Source organism: Staurois parvus, unplaced genomic scaffold (assembly GCF_062004578.1).
Source record: "Staurois parvus isolate SC_StPar_1 unplaced genomic scaffold, SC_StPar_1.0 ptg000282l, whole genome shotgun sequence".
Taxonomy (NCBI): Eukaryota; Metazoa; Chordata; class Amphibia; order Anura; family Ranidae; genus Staurois; species Staurois parvus.
Genome location: NW_028318078.1, coordinates 1,215,483 through 1,233,918, shown reverse-complemented (window position 1 = coordinate 1,233,918; position 18,436 = coordinate 1,215,483). Strand labels below are relative to the sequence as shown.

At 41.9% G+C, this 18,436-nt stretch overlaps 1 protein-coding gene across 2 annotated transcripts in view; it reads left to right on the top strand.

Annotated features, from left to right (window-relative positions):
• FGD3 (FYVE, RhoGEF and PH domain containing 3) overlaps positions 1-18,436 on the top strand; it is a 348,985-nt gene that overhangs the window by 229,724 nt on the left and 100,825 nt on the right. For both annotated transcript variants that reach the window (XM_089681845.1, XM_089681847.1), the window contains exons 5-6: positions 8,959-9,048; positions 15,204-15,340. In XM_089681845.1, the coding sequence (XP_089537971.1) occupies positions 8,959-9,048; positions 15,204-15,340 (227 nt within the window). The remainder of the gene's footprint in view (positions 1-8,958; positions 9,049-15,203; positions 15,341-18,436) is intronic.

Sequence of the window (18,436 nt, the reverse complement as noted above, 5' to 3'; positions counted from 1 at the left end):
TACACCTTACGCCCCTTACATATTTATGAACTGTCAAACCAGCTCAGAGGCAGGTGGCTGGGGGCCAGCGTCGGGAGTGGAGCCTGTTGTTTTTTTGTTTTGTTTTTTTCAGAGCGTCGGGCATCGTGATTGACATTGGATCTACTTCGGGGGACATTCTTTTATTTTCTTCTTTTAATAAAAGACTTTTTAAAGAATGTCTCCTGTATTTATTCACACTACAGCTTTTTTTTTGTGAATGGGTAGCTGTACCATGTACCCCATACTCATTCATGTGGGGGGGCTAAAGGAGGCTCCCAGATTCCGAAAAGCCCCACACCCGCAGACCCCCACAACCATAGCCCAGGGTTGTGGGGAAGAGGCCCTTGTCCCCATCAACATGGGGACAAGATGCTTTGGGTGGGGGCCCTCCGCCCCAAAGCACCCCCCTCCATGTTGAGGTCATGTGGCCTGGTATAGTTCAAGAGGGGGGGAGCTTGCCCCCCCCCCTTTCCTGACCTGCTGGACTGCATGCTCGGATAAGGGTCTAGTGTGGATTTTGAGGGGGGACCCCACGCCATTTTTTTAATAATTTTTTCAACATTTCTTTCTTCTACATTCAGCTGTCAGTGGGGAATCCCACTGATAGCTGAAATCTTACTGCATGGTTTTCACTATTAAAATACAGCATGACTTGATAAAATAACTCATGCAATATTTTAGTAGCCTTTTTTTTAGTGTATTTACTATTTTTCAGTGCATTCTGGGCTTTTGGGAGAGTCTCCTGAGGTTATCTTTTAAAAACGCTTCTAAACGCAAAGGTGCATAAACGCGGTAGGTAAACGTGGCTAAACTAACGTTTTTAACATGGATTTAATGCTGCAGCATGGAGGTGAGTATATATGTTTGTTTTTTTCGTATTCCCACACTTCTACTATAGTAAGATCTTCCTATTCGAGACATAGGACAGCAACCAAAACATCTGATGACGTCTTAACTATTATTGTTCCATAAAAACAAAACAAAAACTTTATTATTATACAAAAGGTTTGCTCAGCGCTGTACATTAAAGTGGGGGGACAGAACATGAGACAATACAGTAGCAATACAACACATGAGGGGTTCGAGGGCCCTACTCCCTCGAGCTTACAATCTAGGAGGGAGGGGGTAGAGGTACAGGAGGAAGTGGCTGTGGGGGATGGAGTGGTAGGAGGAGTGGAGGAGAACGGCTGTTAGGTGAGGGTGGGGTAGGCTTCCCTGAAGAGATGGGTTTTCAGGGTGCGCCTGAAGGTGAGGAGGGTAGGTGACAGTCTGATGGATTGGGGTAGGGAGTTTCAGAGGATGGGGGAAGTCCTGGAGAAGTCCTGCAGTCGGGCATGGGAGGAGGAGACCAGGGAACTAGAGAGTAGGAGGTCTTGTGAGGAGCGAAGAGCACGGGTAGGGTGGTATTTGGGTATCAGGTCAGTGAGGTAGTTTGGGGCAGCGTTAAGAATGGCTTTGTATGTCAGAGTTAGTAATTTGAATTTAATGCGTTGGGCAATCGGGAGCCAGTGAAGGGATTGGCAGAGGGGGGTGGCATTTTTGAGAGGTATTTGAGCCAAAAATGTTTATTATTCTGACTCAGATTGTTGTGATAGCGATTTATCCCTTGTGAGACCTCTCTGCCTAGCCTGTATAAGCAGATATAATCACTGTGGACAATCCTTATCAGATAGCTTGAACTCACCAATACTGTGTTCATCCAGAAGTTGCTTTATTCTGTACATGTGACAACAGGATACAGCAGAATGAAAGGTTTCCAGTATTATGCGGTCAAAAGATGATAATTTCTGTAGCGTACTATGCAGAATACATGTGTCCCTGTTACATGTGGTCTGTTAGCTGCCTCCATGACACAGGAAGTGATGTACTCAAGAAGAAGGGAGGAGCTTCATATGCACAGGAATTGTGTCATAGATCTCAGGGAGGTAATATGAAAAACAAATAAGGCCACTGGATGGCAGCATATAACTAACTATAGAAACATCCATAGGAAATGGTACAAAGAATAAACTATATGAATTCTCATGTACATTAACATAAATATTAACTGTGTAACCGCATATTTATTTTATACTGTATATGTAGTTCCTGCCCCATGAACTATTCACTCATATCTGTAATGCTCTCAAGGAGATTTCCCCCATCTCTGATCCAGATATGAAAGTCAAAGTTGTGCAAAGGGGTGTACTTCCTTGTTCCTCTTTCCAGTACTCCTCATCTTCCTGTGGAGAGTGTACTGTGGGGTGGGTGACAGGAGGTGCTGGTTTCACTGCCTGTCTTCTCCATAGTATATATTTTCAAGAGTAATAGAAACCCAGATATTTAGATCATGGCTGTCTGTAATGGAGATCTTTTTGCTGAGGTCTACATAGTCAGCTTGATTAGGTATAAAAACTTGCTTGAAGATTAATTTTCATTTAAAGCGTAACTTCACCCTTTTTTGTCAAATTTCCCCCTCTCAACCCCTGCTCCCTCCTCTATATGAATATAGTCTTTTTTATTATTTACCTTTTTTTCTGCAAACAGCATGTCCCTGCCCTGCCTAGACGAATGACGTGCACGGTGCTTGCTGGGCCTTCTGGAATATGTATGTCACATATACCAGGAGGCCTCTAGTCATTAATTCAGTATGTTGGAAGGGAGTGGGCCATAGCGAGGATCCGCCGGCTGAACCCAGAAGAACTTTGAAGACATCACAAGCATTATGGCGGCGTGGGACCCAACAGTGTCTGTTGACCGAAGGATGTCAGTGGGACAACCACGGATCCGGGGGCTGGGTGAGTATCAGAAGTGCTCTTACAAAACCACAGGGTAAGTAGGGGCAGAGAAAAAAAATTGGGGCATGGGTAAGCTGAAGGTCCTCTAAGTGTAGAGGAGCTGCTGGATATCGGGCCTATATCACGCTTACATCACCCACAACCAAGCAAACTGTATTTCCACACATTTCCAGATGGAGCAATAAACAGTCTAGGGTTTTGTTTTTTGTGTTTATTATAGGAACGATGAACTTGGATGGGAAATGGGGGTGTATGGGATACCCAAATTGAAGAAACACTAAAGAGCTATGTACAAACAGTTGAGGACCTGCTAAGTCTCTATCTGCTCTAATTCCAAGATGCAAGCTGGAGTAGTAGTGCAAAGCAAAAAAGGTATAATGGTTCCAAAAAGTTGTATTAGAGACACAGTACCTGGCTGTATTGCATGGCACCTGGCTGCTCTAAGGCTGAAGAATTAGTGTGCTCCTGGCTGCCTTGCACTGTGCTTGAGCTACACTCTGTCCCAGACATGTGAGGTTTTGCATTTCACTGTCCTCTCCTTCCCTTAGGGGTAATGGCTGGTTTATACTCACTCAAACCCTTAGGAATCTCCCAGGATCTAGAATAGCTGCTGTCTTGGACTCCGCTGGACAGGCTGCTTCTGGCTTGACTAAGGGTCTTCCGCTAGGCTTAGCTAAGACCTAAGCTAGGTGAGTTCCTGGAGCTCTTCTTATCCTCCCCTCCCTCTCTTCTCTGTTCCAGGGGCAGAGCCTCCAGGACAGGGGGTCAATTCCAGATGGCTGGACCCTAGACTCTGCTCCCAGACAGCCAGGCTTCTACATATTTATGGGATGCTTCCCTGACTTTTGGGCATGCCTCCCCAGGTCTTCAGTGTAGGGCTTTTTTAAAATGGAGGCTGAGAATCCTAAGGATTGTGGGATGGTTGTGCTATTGGGACCAGGCATATACAAAACATTCATTTTACCCGCAAGTAGGGTTTTCACCTCATCCCTTTAAAACCGAACACATATTAATTACACAGGTTCTGTGGCTGATTAAGGTGGTAATTAAACTTACATGATGCCTTTTCTGCATTAAATTAGCCTCTGAACCTATGTAATTAATATGTGTTCAGTTTTAAAGGGATGAGGTGGCAGCCCTACCTACAAGCAATATAGATCTCCTGGTCACTAATTTATTTAGGGTCCAATTTTCGTATGAGGATTGCTTTGGTAAAGATTTTTTTAGCAAACATTCATCCATTTTTTTTTAGCATTCTTTGTATTACCTTTGTATATAATCAGACAATACCAGTTTAATATTGACATAAGGCCAGAGCTGGATCATCCAAAAGGCAGGCCTAGACAGAAGCCCAGAATCCGATTGATGTTATAGGACCCAACTACAACCTTTGTGCTCCTGCAGAAAAAAACAGGAGATAGCACAGTTTGACTAACTGTGCGTCTGTCTGTCACTCCAGAAGAGAACATGCACTTATAGTAGTTGGTATTTGATGGAGCAGGTGAAGTGAACACAGACAATGCACATGGGGTGGCAAAGTGACCTTGCTCAGGGCACCCCTGAGATAGCTGAAATGAAAGTTGATCTTGCAATAGTGTACACAGTAGCGGACTGACCATGTAGGCACTTGGGCACTGCCCGAGGGCCCGGGGTCAGTAGGGGGCCCCATGAGATGCTCCTGGTACCTTTCATAGGCTTTTTGTGGGTGTGATTTGAGTGTGGGCGAGGACACGGGCCCCATGATTTCCTATTGCCCGGGGGCCCCATGAGTTGTCAGTCCGCCCCTGAGTGTACATATATTCAGAATGGCTGCTGTAGTTTATTGTACTTTGAACATTATTGTAGCTTCTGATAAGGTGGTTCTGCTCAGTCTTCACTTGTAGTAAACTACTAGATCCTATATCTTAACTTCTTCAAAGTTCCTTTTTAAAATAGTTGACTGAAATGCTAACTACGTTATGTAAGTTTTTTTCTCCATTTCCCTTCGCTTCAGTCTAGTAGACTTGCTCAATATATTCCGCTTCAAATAATAAAAACGCTAAATACGCAGTTAGGATGGATGCACTCTTTTATCTGCCAAAATATTTGTAATTCTGTTCAGTTGCTCTTACGTTTCATTAAACAGAAGTGTTTTTTTTTTTTTACATCACAGATCTCACAACTGAGTCTTGCTGTTATTTCAGTTGTTCTAGTCTGCTTATGAGTGAGCCATGATACAGTAGTAAGGTTATTTCTTTAAAGCCCAACTCCAGGAAAATATTTTTAATGGTCCCTCAGCAGGGGATTAAAGTGATAAAGCATCACTACTCACTTGCTCTCCTGCACCGTCCCTGGTACTAATGTGTTTCCACCATTAGATGTCCTCAGTCCTTTGGGTTGAATGATACCATTAAATCCAGAAGACTGAGGACATCTTATCAGTGCAGGTTCAGGGTGCCATGGACCTGTCCACCTGAGCTGCCCTGTATTTGCAATGTAACGTTTCAGTGTAATAACGTCACTACCGCTCTCGACAAGTTTGAAGACCACCCAACTAAAAAAAGAGGTGAAGAGGACCCTGCACATCATGTGACCAGGCTGAAGACATCTTAAAAAGGGAATGGATGGCAAACAATTAGATTTATATTTATTGTGGTTTGTGTCCCCATTGGGGAGATTCACCCTTCTGTACTCATGACCATTGTCCCCAAAAAAGAAAGTGTAGAGAAATCCAAAGTGTTATAATTGTCACCAGAGCAAGAGGTAAGGGGAAATCTTCCAATGGGGACACTTGTTCTGGGAAAAACTGTCTAAAAGGATAATTCTCCTTACTTTGGAGCACTTCACTTGTTGAGTCTCTAGGACAGAAAGTGAAGGGAATTTTTTGAATAGTGCCTGGACAGTGTTTTCACTCTTCCCTACACTATCCAAAACAATAAAATAAAGTTTTGGCTATACATTTACTTCAAGTGACCCTTTAATTGTATCAATAGGAAACCTGTTTAAGGCAATTTTATTTCTTAATTACAATAATAAACATGTTATACTTACCTGCTCTGTGCAATGGTATTGTACAGAGCAACCCCAAACCACCTCCTCTGGGGTTCCCTGCAGGCGATCTTGGCTCCTCCTCTTCTTTGTCTGCCCCCATAGCAAGCGCTTGGTATGGGGGCAGATGTGTGAACTTAATCCTGGGCCAGACTATGTGCGTCCATTGACACAAACAGCGCAGCTCAACTCTGCCCCCTGTTCTCTGCTCACAAGATTTTACTGACAGCAGTAGGACCCAATGACTCCTGCTGTTCTCAGCCAAGCTTGTGAGAGTGGGGAGAGAAGGCCAACAGCAGGGTCCAGTACTGGATCGATAGAGGACTTAAGTAAGTATTTAGGGGGGGAGAGCACAGCAAATGGCAAAATGTTATTTTACCCTAATGCTTAACCTTTGGAACAACTTTAATTTTTCCTAATGGAGGATGCACGTAGGAGTTTTTTCCAGTAGTATTCTTAATATTATGAGTAATATGAATGGAACCATATAAAGAAGGTACAGACAAAAATATTACTACTTTTTTCTTGTTCAATATCTTCAAATTAAAAACAAGAAAAGAATACAGGCCTCTAAATACAGTGGATATAAAAAGTCTACACACCCCTTTTAAAATGACAGTGATGTAAAAAAATGAGACAACAATAAATCATTTCAGAACTTTTTCCACCTTTAGTGTGACCTACAAACTGTACAACTCAATTGAAAAACAAACTGAAATCTTTTAGGGAGGGAAGTAAACATAAAAAACTAAAATAATGTGATTGCATAATTGTGCACACCCTCTTATTACTGGCGATGTAGCTGTGTTCAGAATCAAGCAATCACATTCAGTATCATGTTAAATAGGAGTCAGTACACACATGCCATCATTTAAAGTGCAATTGATTAACCCCTAATAACGTTCATCTGTTCTAGTCGGTCTTTCCTGACATTTTCTTAGTCGCATCCTACAGCAAAAGCCATGGTCCGCAGAGAGCTTCCAAAGCTTACAGGGATCTCATTGTTAAAAGGTATCAGTCAGGAGAAAGGTACAAAAGAATTTCCAAGGCATTAGATATACCATGGAACACAGTGAAGATCATCATCAGCAAGTGGAGAAAATATGGCACAACACTGACATTACCAAGAGCTGGATGTTCCTCCAAAATTGATGAAAATACGAGAAGAAAACTGGTCTGGGAGGCTGCCAAGAGGCCTACAGCAACATTAAAGGAGCAAGTACTGGCTTTGTGGTACATGTGACAACAATCTCCCGTATTCTTCATATGTCTGGGCTGTGGGGTAGAGTGGCAAGATGTGAGCCTTTTCTTACGAAGAAATACATCCAAGCCTGGCTAAACTTTGCAAAAACACATCTGAAGTCTCCCAAAAGCATGTGAGAAAATGTGTTATGGTCTGATGAAACCAAGGTTGAACTTTATGGCCATAATTCCAAAAGATATGTTTGGCGCAAAAACAACACTGCACATCACCAAAAGAACACCATACCCACAGTGAAGAATGGTGGTGGCAGCATCATGCTTTGGGGCTGTATTTCTTCAGCTGAAACTGGGGTCTTAGTCAAGGTAAATTATGAACAGTTCCAAATACCAGTCAATATTGACACAGAACCTTCAGGCTTCTGCTAGAATGCCGAACATGAAGAGGAACTGTCAGCATGACAATGACCCAAAGCATACATCCAAATCAACAAAGGAATGGCTTCACCAGAAGAAGATTCAAGTTTTGGAATGCCCCAGCTAGAGCCCAGACCTAAATCCGATCGAAAATCTGTGGGGTGATCTGAAGAGGGCTGTGCACAGGAGATGCCCTCACAATCTGACAGATTTTCGGTGTTTTTGCAAGGAAGAGTGGGCAAATATTGTCAAGTCAAGGTGTGCCATGCTGATAAACGCAAACCCAAAAAAAGACTGAGTTCAACAAAGTATTAGTTTAAGGGTGTGCACACTTATGCAACCATATTATTTTAGTTTTTTATTTTTACTTCCCTCCACCTAAAAGATTTCAGTTTGTTGTTCAACTGAGTTGTACAGTTTATAGGTCACATTCAAGGTGCAAAAAGTTCTGAAATTATTTTATCTTTGTCTCATTTTTTTACATCACAGAAACCTGACATTTTAACAGGGGTGTGTAGACTTTTTATATCCACTGTATATAGATATAGCCTTATAAAGCAGCTTACAATAAGATGCTTACAATAATAAAGAACAATCACATAAAAAAAAGACATAACCAGTTAAATAAAGCCTGGTCTGTAAATTAAGAAGACCAGGTAGAAACACCAATATACAAGTAATTGCAAGCCCCCGGGTATGCAAAAGACAACTGAATGTATGAATGCGATGGTTCAGCTTGAGAGCTTATTAAAGCATAGCTAATGGACAATATAGCTAGTAAAAGTAAGTGTATCACAGTAGGCAGCACAGTGGCTAAGTGGTTAGCATGTCAGCCTAGAAACACTAGGATCGTTGGTTCAAATTCCAAGCACAGCACTACCTGCCTGGAGTTTGCAAGTTCTACCTGTGTCTGCGTGGGTTTCCTCCAGGTACTCTGGTTTCCTCCCACACTCCAAAGACATACTGGTAGGTTAATTGGATCCTGTCTAAATTCCTAATATGTGTATTGTGTGTATGAATATGAGTTAGGGGACCTTAGACTGTACGCTCCTTGAGGGCAGGGACTGGTGTGTATGTACAAAATATATGTGTAAAGCGCTGCGTAAACTGACTTCACTATATAAGTACCTGAAATAAATATCTATGAAGAGATCGAACAAAAAAAGAGAGGGGGGGGGGAGCAAGGGCGGAAGAGAGTATAGAAGACAGAGAACATCCCAGGGGTCTCCAGTAACTAGAAATGGTAAAAAGAATAAAAAGAATGAAAGTACAAGGAAAACAATGTCAAGTGAGAAGCAGGGATTCATCAAAATGAGATGGCAAATAATGGTGTACACAGGGTTGCCAAGTCCTTTTTCATATGAAAAATGAATTATTAGATATCGGCATGAAGCCAACATCAACAGCTTCCCAAGATGTGTTAATTATTCCAGTAGATGTTTTCTGCTAAATATGAAAAAAAATGTTCAAGCTGGTACAGACCTCTGAATGCATTTTCTACCCACTTGTTTTGCAGTGCACAGAAGCCCAGAAGCTGTTTAATATTGCAAATGAGCTGCTCCACACTGAAGAAGCCTATGTGAAAAGGCTCCATCTCCTTGATCAGGTACAATACTGTTTATTTGTGAACCATAAAAACGGCATTGCTGTAGATGCAGTGCATCTGAGCACTTGAATGATACTACATACTGTTGCAGGCTATTGAAAAATGGTAAAAGACTGAGAAGTAAACATATACCGCTGTAAAGTCATTAGTGTGACACTTTTCTAAGCATAGCATTGTAGTTATAGATGTGAATTTTCTCATCAGTGTCTACTAAATTGGATTTTTAAAAAACAGTCCAGCACTCAAACCAGGGTAGTTCAAACCGTTATCAGTCTGTAATGCTTCCTCGGGTACAGCTGATATTTATTCCATCTGAGGTGGTGGGACTTCTCTGCGCAGGTTGTCACCCTGGATAACTATGTCATCTCTATCCTTCATGTATCTTTCTGTTGATGGTGGTGGGGTTTGCAATAACTTAAATTATCGAGTAATTTTCATTTTTATATTTTGCAATAAATGGTTTAATTGTTTTTAAAATTCAAAGCCGTGGTTTGTCCTCATTGGGACCCCTTGACCAATGGGATTTCTTTCCTTGGTTTTCTTTCTTTTATATGTTCCTCGGGTGCAGCCCTCCACGAATCGGGAAAATTCCAGAGAACTGTAAAAACACACCCAAGAGGGCGCAGACTCCTTGTGCATTACCTTCATAAAATGTAATCAAATGCCAAGAGACAAAGACATACTCACAATTGCATGAAAACAGCAGGCATATACAAGAAATACAGCCTTAGAAGGCCATCCCATCTCGGAGCCGCCTGGTAGGAAAGCTAACGCATTTCGGAGTCAAGCTCCCTTCTTGACAGCTGCCTCTTGTCAATCTCAATTCCTGTTTCTTGTCAGTCAAGCCACTGACATTACTATACCAATATTTAGGCTAGTAGGAGGATGTAAGAGGGTCTGTAGAAAGTGGCAGTAGTCTGTTGCTGACAAGTGAGTGACAAAGAAATCAACCAATTGTGGGCATCTCACTGCTCAGCTTATACCCTTCTATTGATATGAATTTGGTGCTTTGTCTGTGCAGATCAGTTCAATACTGAATGAAAAGTAGGTAGAATAGTTACAGCTATTGGGTATGAATATATTTAATAACTTCCCAAGCTGCCATAGATAATAGACTTGAATTGGGAAATTAACTAAAATTGATGCACTCAGAATCAGGTGCGGTTGTGTATAGTAGCCAATAAGCTTCCAACTTCAGCTTGTTCAATTAAGCTTTGACAATAAAACCTAGAAGCTGATTGGTTTCTGTCCAGAGCTTCACCAGATTTTGCACCTTGCAGTTTTAGTAAATGACACCTTATGTGCAAAAGATGGAAAGTGCCAAAAAAGGAAGAGTCATAAAGGTGGCCTCATATTAAAATTAGTATCAACGTGTTTCACGGTAACACAATCCCCCTTCTTCAGGACTTGGAGTTGTATAGAGCAACTACTGCAGTATCCTCAGTGTTTGTCTTTGTTTCTTTTAGAATAGTCTAATTTAGATGAATTTGCAGCAGACAAGTGTGTCAGGTCATATTTTCACTCATTATCCAGATTCAGGAGCAGCCTCATTGCTGTATTGATGGTTTAAAACCTGCTGTCCTTTTGTACCATCAGAACTTTAGACATCCCCCAAACCCCTTATAGATAATAGAGGGCAGTCACTCTTTAGAATGATTGGGAGTTAGATTAGGCAGGGATTATCTTATTTCTTCTATACAGTGCTTGAAAAAGTATTCATACCCCTCAAAATTGTTCACATTTTGTCCTGTTACAACCAAAACGTAAATGTATTTTATTGGGATTTTATTTGATAGACCAACACAAAATAGAACATAATTGTGAAGTGTAATGAAAATGATAAATGATTTTCAATTTTGTTTTACAAATAAATATCTGAAAAGTGTGGCGTGCTTTTGTATTCCGCCCCTTTACTCTGATACCCCTAACTAAAATCTAGTGGAGCCAATTGCCTTCATACATCACCTAATAAGCAAATAGAGTTCACCTGTGTGTAATTTTAATCTCAGTATAAATATAGCTGTTCTGTGAAGCCCTCAGAGGTTTGTTAGAGAACATTGGTGAACAAATAGCATCATGAAGGCCAAGGAACACACCAGACAGGTCAGGGATAAAGTTGTGGAGATGTTTAAAGCAGGGTTAGGTTATAAAAAAATATCCCAAGCTTTGAACATCCCACGGAGCACTGTTCAATCCATCATCCAAATATGGAAAGAGCATGGCACAAGTGCAAACCTACCAAGACATGGCCGTCCACCTAAACTGACAGGTTGAGCAAGGAGAGCATTCATCAGAGAAGCAGCCAAGAGGCCCATGTTAGCTCTGGAGGAGCTGCAGAGATCCACAGCTCAGGTGGGAGAATCTGCCATGGGGCAACTACTAGTCGTGTGATCCACAAATCTGGCCTTTATGAAAGAGTGGCAAGAAGAAAGTCATTGCTGAAAAAAAGCCATAAGAAATCCTGTTTGCAGTTTCCGAGAAGGCATGTGGGATACACAGCAAACGTGGAAAAAAATTTTACTTTTTGGCCTAAAAGCAAAATGCTGTGTGTGGCGGAAAACTAACCCTGGACATCACCCTGAACACCCCATTCCCACCGTAAAACATGTTGTGGTGATGCTTTTCTTCAACAGGGACAGGGAAGCTGGTCAGAGTTGATGGGAAGATGGATGAAGCCAAATACAGGCCAATCTTAGAAGAAAACCTGTTAGAGTCTGCAAAAGACTTGAGACTGGGGCGGAGGTTCACCTTCCAGTGGGACAACGACCCTAAACCTACAGCCAGAAATACAATGGAATAATTTAGATCAGGGGTCTCCAAACTTTCTAAACAAAGGGCTAGTTTACAGTTGTTAAGACTTTAGGGGGGCCAGACTGTGGACAGTGGGAGTAGAAGTTTGTCCTGGCATTAGTGAGAGTAAATGATGTTCCATTTTTAGTATTGGAGGAAGGAATAGTGCCCCATCTTTGGCATCAGTTCAATGAATAGTGCACAATCAATGGTGTCCAATGGTGTCAGTGGGAGGAATAGTGCCCCATCATTGGTATCAGTGGGAGCAATAGGGCACCATCTTTGGTATTAGTGGAAGCAGTAGTTCCCCATTATTGGTGTCAGTGGAAGGAATAGTGCCTCAGCATTGATGTCAGTGAATTAAAACTGCCCTGTCGGTGCCAGTGCAGGACTTATTGCCCTGCTGTTGGTGTTAGTTGGAGGAATATGAACTCATATCAGTGGTGCCTGAAGGGCCCGATCAAAGTAAGCAAAGGGCTGTATCAGGCCCCCGGGCCACAGTTTGGTGACCACTGGTTTAGATCAAAGCATATTCATGTGTTAGAATGGCCCAAAGTCCAGACCTAAATCCAACTGAGAATGCAAGACTTGAAAATTGCTGTTTACAGACACTCTCCAACAATCTGACATTGCTTGAGCTATTTTGCAAAGAAGAATGGGCAAAGATTTCACTTTCTAGATGTGCAAAGCTGGTAGACACATACCCAAAATGACTTGCAGCTGTAATTTCAGCTAAAAATGGTTCTACAAAGTATTGACTCAGGGGGGCTGAGTACAAATGCACGCCTCACTTTTCAGATATTTATTTGTAAACATTTTTGAAAACCTTTTATCATTTTCCTTCCACTTCACAATTATGTGCCACTTTGTGTTGGTCTATCCCCTAAAGTCCCAATAAAATACATTTGCATTTTTGGTTGTAACATGACAAAATGTGGAAAATTTCAAGGGGTATGAATACTTTTTCAAGGCACTGTAAATATTATTTATATAGCGTCAACATATTATGAAGCTTGTATTTAACTGTCCCTAGCCAACGTAATGCTGACCATGCACCTTATAATATGGTATGTAGTGCAAGGGCCTCTCTGACTGAACAGAAATTGAATGGATTTTCAGATTGGCCCTACCACTTACAAATTGTTGGCTCATCTAAAGGAGACTTTACAAACATACAATCAGATTGTAAAGTATAGGGGCATATTTATATAGACATATGCAGGAGGTCTGGTAAGGTTGCACTAAAATTACCTTACTTGTATATTTTCATTTGTGGGTTTCTAGACAAAATTTTGACATACATGGGGAAAACACATGGTCTTAATGCAGATTCAAAGAGAGATGTGAATTCAGGACCTATGGTCCGAGGGTATAGTGCTATCCATGTTGGCTACTATTCTCATCAATAGGTACTTTTGATGATGTCTTTCGTGTATACTGCCTAACCCAAATTGTGACTTGTAGTACTTTGGTATCTCCACCCTCACAGTAATAACTGATAGAATGTGATCATGTTCAACTGGAATTGTTCAAGGCTGGTTAAATGTGACTTATTACTACTGGCTATACTATGACCTGGATAAACAAAATCCTTCACAGACATATTGCAAAAGTAATATATCAAGTTTAGAATAAAATAGTATGGGTTAAAATTGAATTTTATTTTATATAATTTTCATGTGGTTACATTCTCTACCATTGCATATATATTAAGTAATAATAAGGCAATGGAAATCTGTTCAGAAGAATTTACCATAAATTGTGTCTCCACAGTCATGATTAGAAAACCCATGTGGCTGAGCCCACTGAGAAGCTGCCACCTGTAACAAGACAATCATCTGCACCCGAGGCATTCCCTGCTCTGTACCTATACACACCCCCTGTATACATGGGGCAGCGGGACAGGGAATGCCCCTGCCGCATATGATTGGCCTATTACAGCTTCCCCGCAGGCTTGGAAATGTGTGTTTGGAAGCGCATCTGATCATGCCCAACCTAGTCATGATAGTCCACGCTAATCCCTACTCCTGGTATGTAAGTCAGTTGATCAACATCAAAGAAATAAAGCCCCTTGTGCAGGGCAGGGAAATCCACTGCTTAATGGTTGGTCCATTACAGGTGACAGCTTCCTGGTGGGCTCAGCCGTGTGGGTTCAGAACAGCATCTGATCACGCACAAGCTCATCCTTAGCCATGATAGCCAAATCTAATCCCTAGTCATGATAGCTCAAGATAATCCTAATCATGATATGTAAATTAGTTGATCATCAAAGTAATATGCTCCTTGTATACAACCGGCTACTGGGGAGGGGGGGGGGGGGAGATGCCCCTGCTGCAGAGGATTGGCCCATTACAGCCTGCTTCCTGGCTGGCTCAACCTTTTAGGTTCAGAAGAGCAATCCAAACATGCCCAAGCTCATCCCTTATTATATGTAAGTAAGTTAGTCGATCATCAATGGACTACAAAAGCTACGATGAGCATCCTTTACTACATATACAGACTAATTGTACTGTTGTGGCTTTAATAAAACTTTGCAAATTGGGGCTATTAGCCTCCTGGATCACCCAGGAATCTCCCCAGTTTAGCAGTGCTAAAGTGCAGACTTACTCAGATTTATTTGGGTGAGTGAATATATGAAATTATATAGTCTACTTGAGAATTTGCTGATTTTTGAGCAAAACCACCATATATGTTGTGCCAGGCCTTCCTGGGTAAAGCATCCGGTACAAAAGAGGCTAATCTGTTGGAACTATAAACCGTTCTGGCAACACCTTGTTTGCTTAAATAATTGAGGTAGTTGTAAATGTCTTAGATGCCCTAGCTGCCATTTTATGCCATTCTTACAGTTTTATCTCCTCCCCAGGTCCTGACCCATGTTTTTCTATTCTAATAGAACAGAGGTGTCCAAACTATCTAAATGAAGGGCCAGTTTACTGTCCTTCAGACATTAGAAGGGCTGGATTTTGGCCAGTGGGGGTAGGAAATATCCTGGACTCAGTGGAAATAAACAATGCCTCAGGCTTTGTGGTCAGTGACAGTTTTGAAATTACATAGCACTTTTGGTCAGTAGAAGGAATAGTGCCCAACTATTGATATGTTGGAAGAATAGTGCCCCATCGTTGGTGTCAGTGGCAAGAATTATGCCCCACTCTTGGTATCAGTGGGAAGAATAGAACCTCAAGGGCTAGATAAATGTTAGCAAAGGGCTGCATTTGACCCGCATGCTGCAGTTTGGAGACCACTGTAATGGAATATTAAGTGCTTGTATTACCAGTGTACCCATAGTTTCTGCTTCCTTGACCTCTACAAAATGCCCATATTCTGTCAGAATTTGTGAACTAATGCTAAATTAAACTATTTTTCAGGTATTCTGCACAAAATTAGCTGCAGCAGGAATTCCACCTGAAGTGACGACGGGTATATTTTCTAATATTTCATCCATCTACTGCTTTCATGGCCAGTTCCTGTTGCCTGAACTAAAGGCGCGGATTACCCAGGAGTGGTGCGTTCCTTACCTCTTTTACCATTTGCTAAATAAACGTTTAGGTATACTAGTAGTGGATACCCAGATTATTTTCAACTATGTGGAGTTTATTGACCTTGCATCATTACTGATTTAGAAAGGAAAGGGAAAGAGGGTGAAGAGGAGTAAACCACAACAAACATAACCTGATAACCTTTCAGGTCTAAAATGCTCTCCAGAGACTTGATGGTGGGAGTCACCTTTATGGATGTGACAAGCCAAGTGTGTTCGATTGTCAAAGGCCTTGGTCCTATAAAAAAAAAAAAAAATCCACATGAGGGTGAGTGGTACAGTATTTCTGTGCTCTTCCACCTTTAAATAATTATGTCTGGGAATATATAAAGGAGTTAATTCAGCTGGTGACAACAATCAATTGAAAAGCCAAGCTTGGGCACTCTATTCAGGACTCTATTCAGGACAATACGCTATATTGCCAAAAGTATTGGGACACCCCTTCAAACCATTGGATTCAGGTGTTCCAATCACCTCCATGGCCACAGGTGTATAAAATCAAGCTCCCAGCATGCAGACCGCTTCTACAAACATTTGTGAAAGAATGGTTCGCTCTCAGGAGCTCAGTGAATTCAAGTGTGGTACCGTGATAGGTTGCCACCTGTGCAATAAGTCCATCCGTGAAATTTCCTTGCTACTAAATATTCCACGGTCAGCTGTTAGTGGAAGCAACTGGGAACAACAGCAACTCAGCCACGAAGTGGTAGGCCACGTAAAATGACAGAGCGAAGTCAATGCATGCTGAAGCGCACAATGTGAAGAAGTGGACAACTGTCTGCAGTCAATAGCTAAAGACCTCCAAACTTCATGTGGCCTTCAGATTAGCACAACAATGCAGAGAGGGCTTCATGGAATGGGTTTCCATGGCCAAACAGCTGCAACCAAGCCTTAGAGTACATCACCAAGTGCAATGCAATGCAATGCAAATCAGTGATGTAAAGTACGCCACCACTGGACTCTAGAGCACTGGAGACGTGTTCTCTGAATTGACGAATCACGCTTCTGACAATCCAGTGGACGTGTCTGGGTTTGGCGGTTGCCAGGAGAATGGTACATGCCTGACTGCATTGTGCCAAGTGTAAAGTTTTGTGGAAGGCGATTAGGGTGTGGGGTTGTTTTTCAGGGGTTGGGCTTGGCCCCTAAATTCTAGTAAAAGGAACTCTTAAGGCACCAGCATACCCAGACATTTTGGGCAATTTCATGCTCCCAAATTTGTGGGAACAGTTTGAGGATGGCCACTTCCTGTTCCATCATGACTGCACACCAGTTCACAAAGCAAAGTCCATAAAGAAATAGATGAGTGAGTTTGGGGTGGAGGAACTTGACTGGCCTGCACCTCAACTCGATAGAACACCTTTGGGATCAATTAAAACGGAGACTGCGAGCCAGGTCTTCTCGTCTGATATCAAAGCCTGACCTCACAAATGCGCTTCTGGTAGAATGGTCAAATATTCCCATAGACACACTCCTGAACCTTGTGGACAGCCTTCCCAGGAGAGTTGAAGCTAGTATAGCTGCAAAAAGTGGGCCAACTCAATATTGACCCCTACGAACTAAGTCTGGGATGCCTTTAAAGTTCATGTGTGTGTAAAGGCAGGCGTCCCAATACTTTTGGCAATATAGTGTATGTTTTAGATACATATCGTAAAGCACACCACGCTTGCAGATCTGAGTTTGAGAGAGCAGTTTGCTCTATTATGCGTTTACTGTGAGTTTGGTTTCACTCTACACACCCACTGCTGGTAACATAGGGGGAGGTTTACTAAAACTGGTGCACTCAGAATGTGGTGCAGCTGTGCATGGTAGCCAATCAGCTTCTAACTTCAGCTTGTTCAATTAAGCTTTGACAAAAAAAAAAACTGGAGCCTGACTGATTACTGTGCAGAGCTGCACCAGATTTTGCGCCATGCAGTTTTAGTAAATACCCCCCATAGGGTAGCCCCATATGTGTTAGTGGATATGTTTTAGGTAGTGTGGTCATTTAGGTTTCCTGAAACTGAAAGTTTATCTTTTAAAGGGAATTATCAGTGGAGTTTTCTGTTTTAAACTCAGACATACCATCTTAAAGCTGAAGTTTGGATATGGCAATTTTTACATTGATCAAACTTGAATCAATGTAAGTATGTATGTGCCATACCTGTGGGATACCCATGGAAGCTGGAAATCACTTTAGTAGGCACTGTTACTACAATGATTGCTGCTAGCTTTCGGGACTCATGCCCTACTGCCTACTTAACACAAGAGATTGCTTGCCTGGCACGAGCACCATTCAGAGGAGACTTTGCATTTTCCACAAGAATGCAAAGTGTTCTATGATTTGATGAGGTGGAGATTGTGACATCACTGCTCTGCCTTTCCTACTCATTCAGTCAAAGAGCATTCATTGAGAATTAATTGAGAAAATACAAAGTTTTCCTGAATGGCTCCTGTGTTGGGAAAGCAAACTCCTGTGTTCACAATGCTGCCTTGTCCAATTTAACTATTTAAAAATTGCAATACCTAAAGTTCACATTCCAAATAACAACCTGTTTGATCAGCAAAAGGTAATGTGATGTTCTGTAGGTTTGCAAGCTTTTGGCCATGTTAGAGTCCATTATTTAAAAACAAAATGCAATATTTGGGTTCATAGGTTGCTTGTGGTGGTTGTTTTAAGAAGGTCATTACTAGCCCCTCCAAAAAATGACATAATTAAGCCCATTAAATCTGAATATCATAGCTTCTATGAATGGAGGGAGTCGACTTTTCAATCACCTGTCCATTGTCAATCCATAGATTCTGTTTCATTTATAGAAGATATAGTAATGGCTTCTATAAATGGAGAAGCTAAGCAGAAAGGGTGAGCATAGTCGGGATGACAGCTCCTCAGTTCCATTAAACCCCTGCAGCACCGGAAGACTATGGCTGTTGGGTTGGGGGGGGGGGGGGGTTCAATGAAGAGTGGCAGATTTCCACTAGGGATGCACTGAAATTTTGGCGGCCGAAATGATCCCTGTAGGCATTTTACTGATAGGAAAAAGTGAGCCGATACAGGTGCAAATAATTGCGGCCTAAGGGGCGTACTTA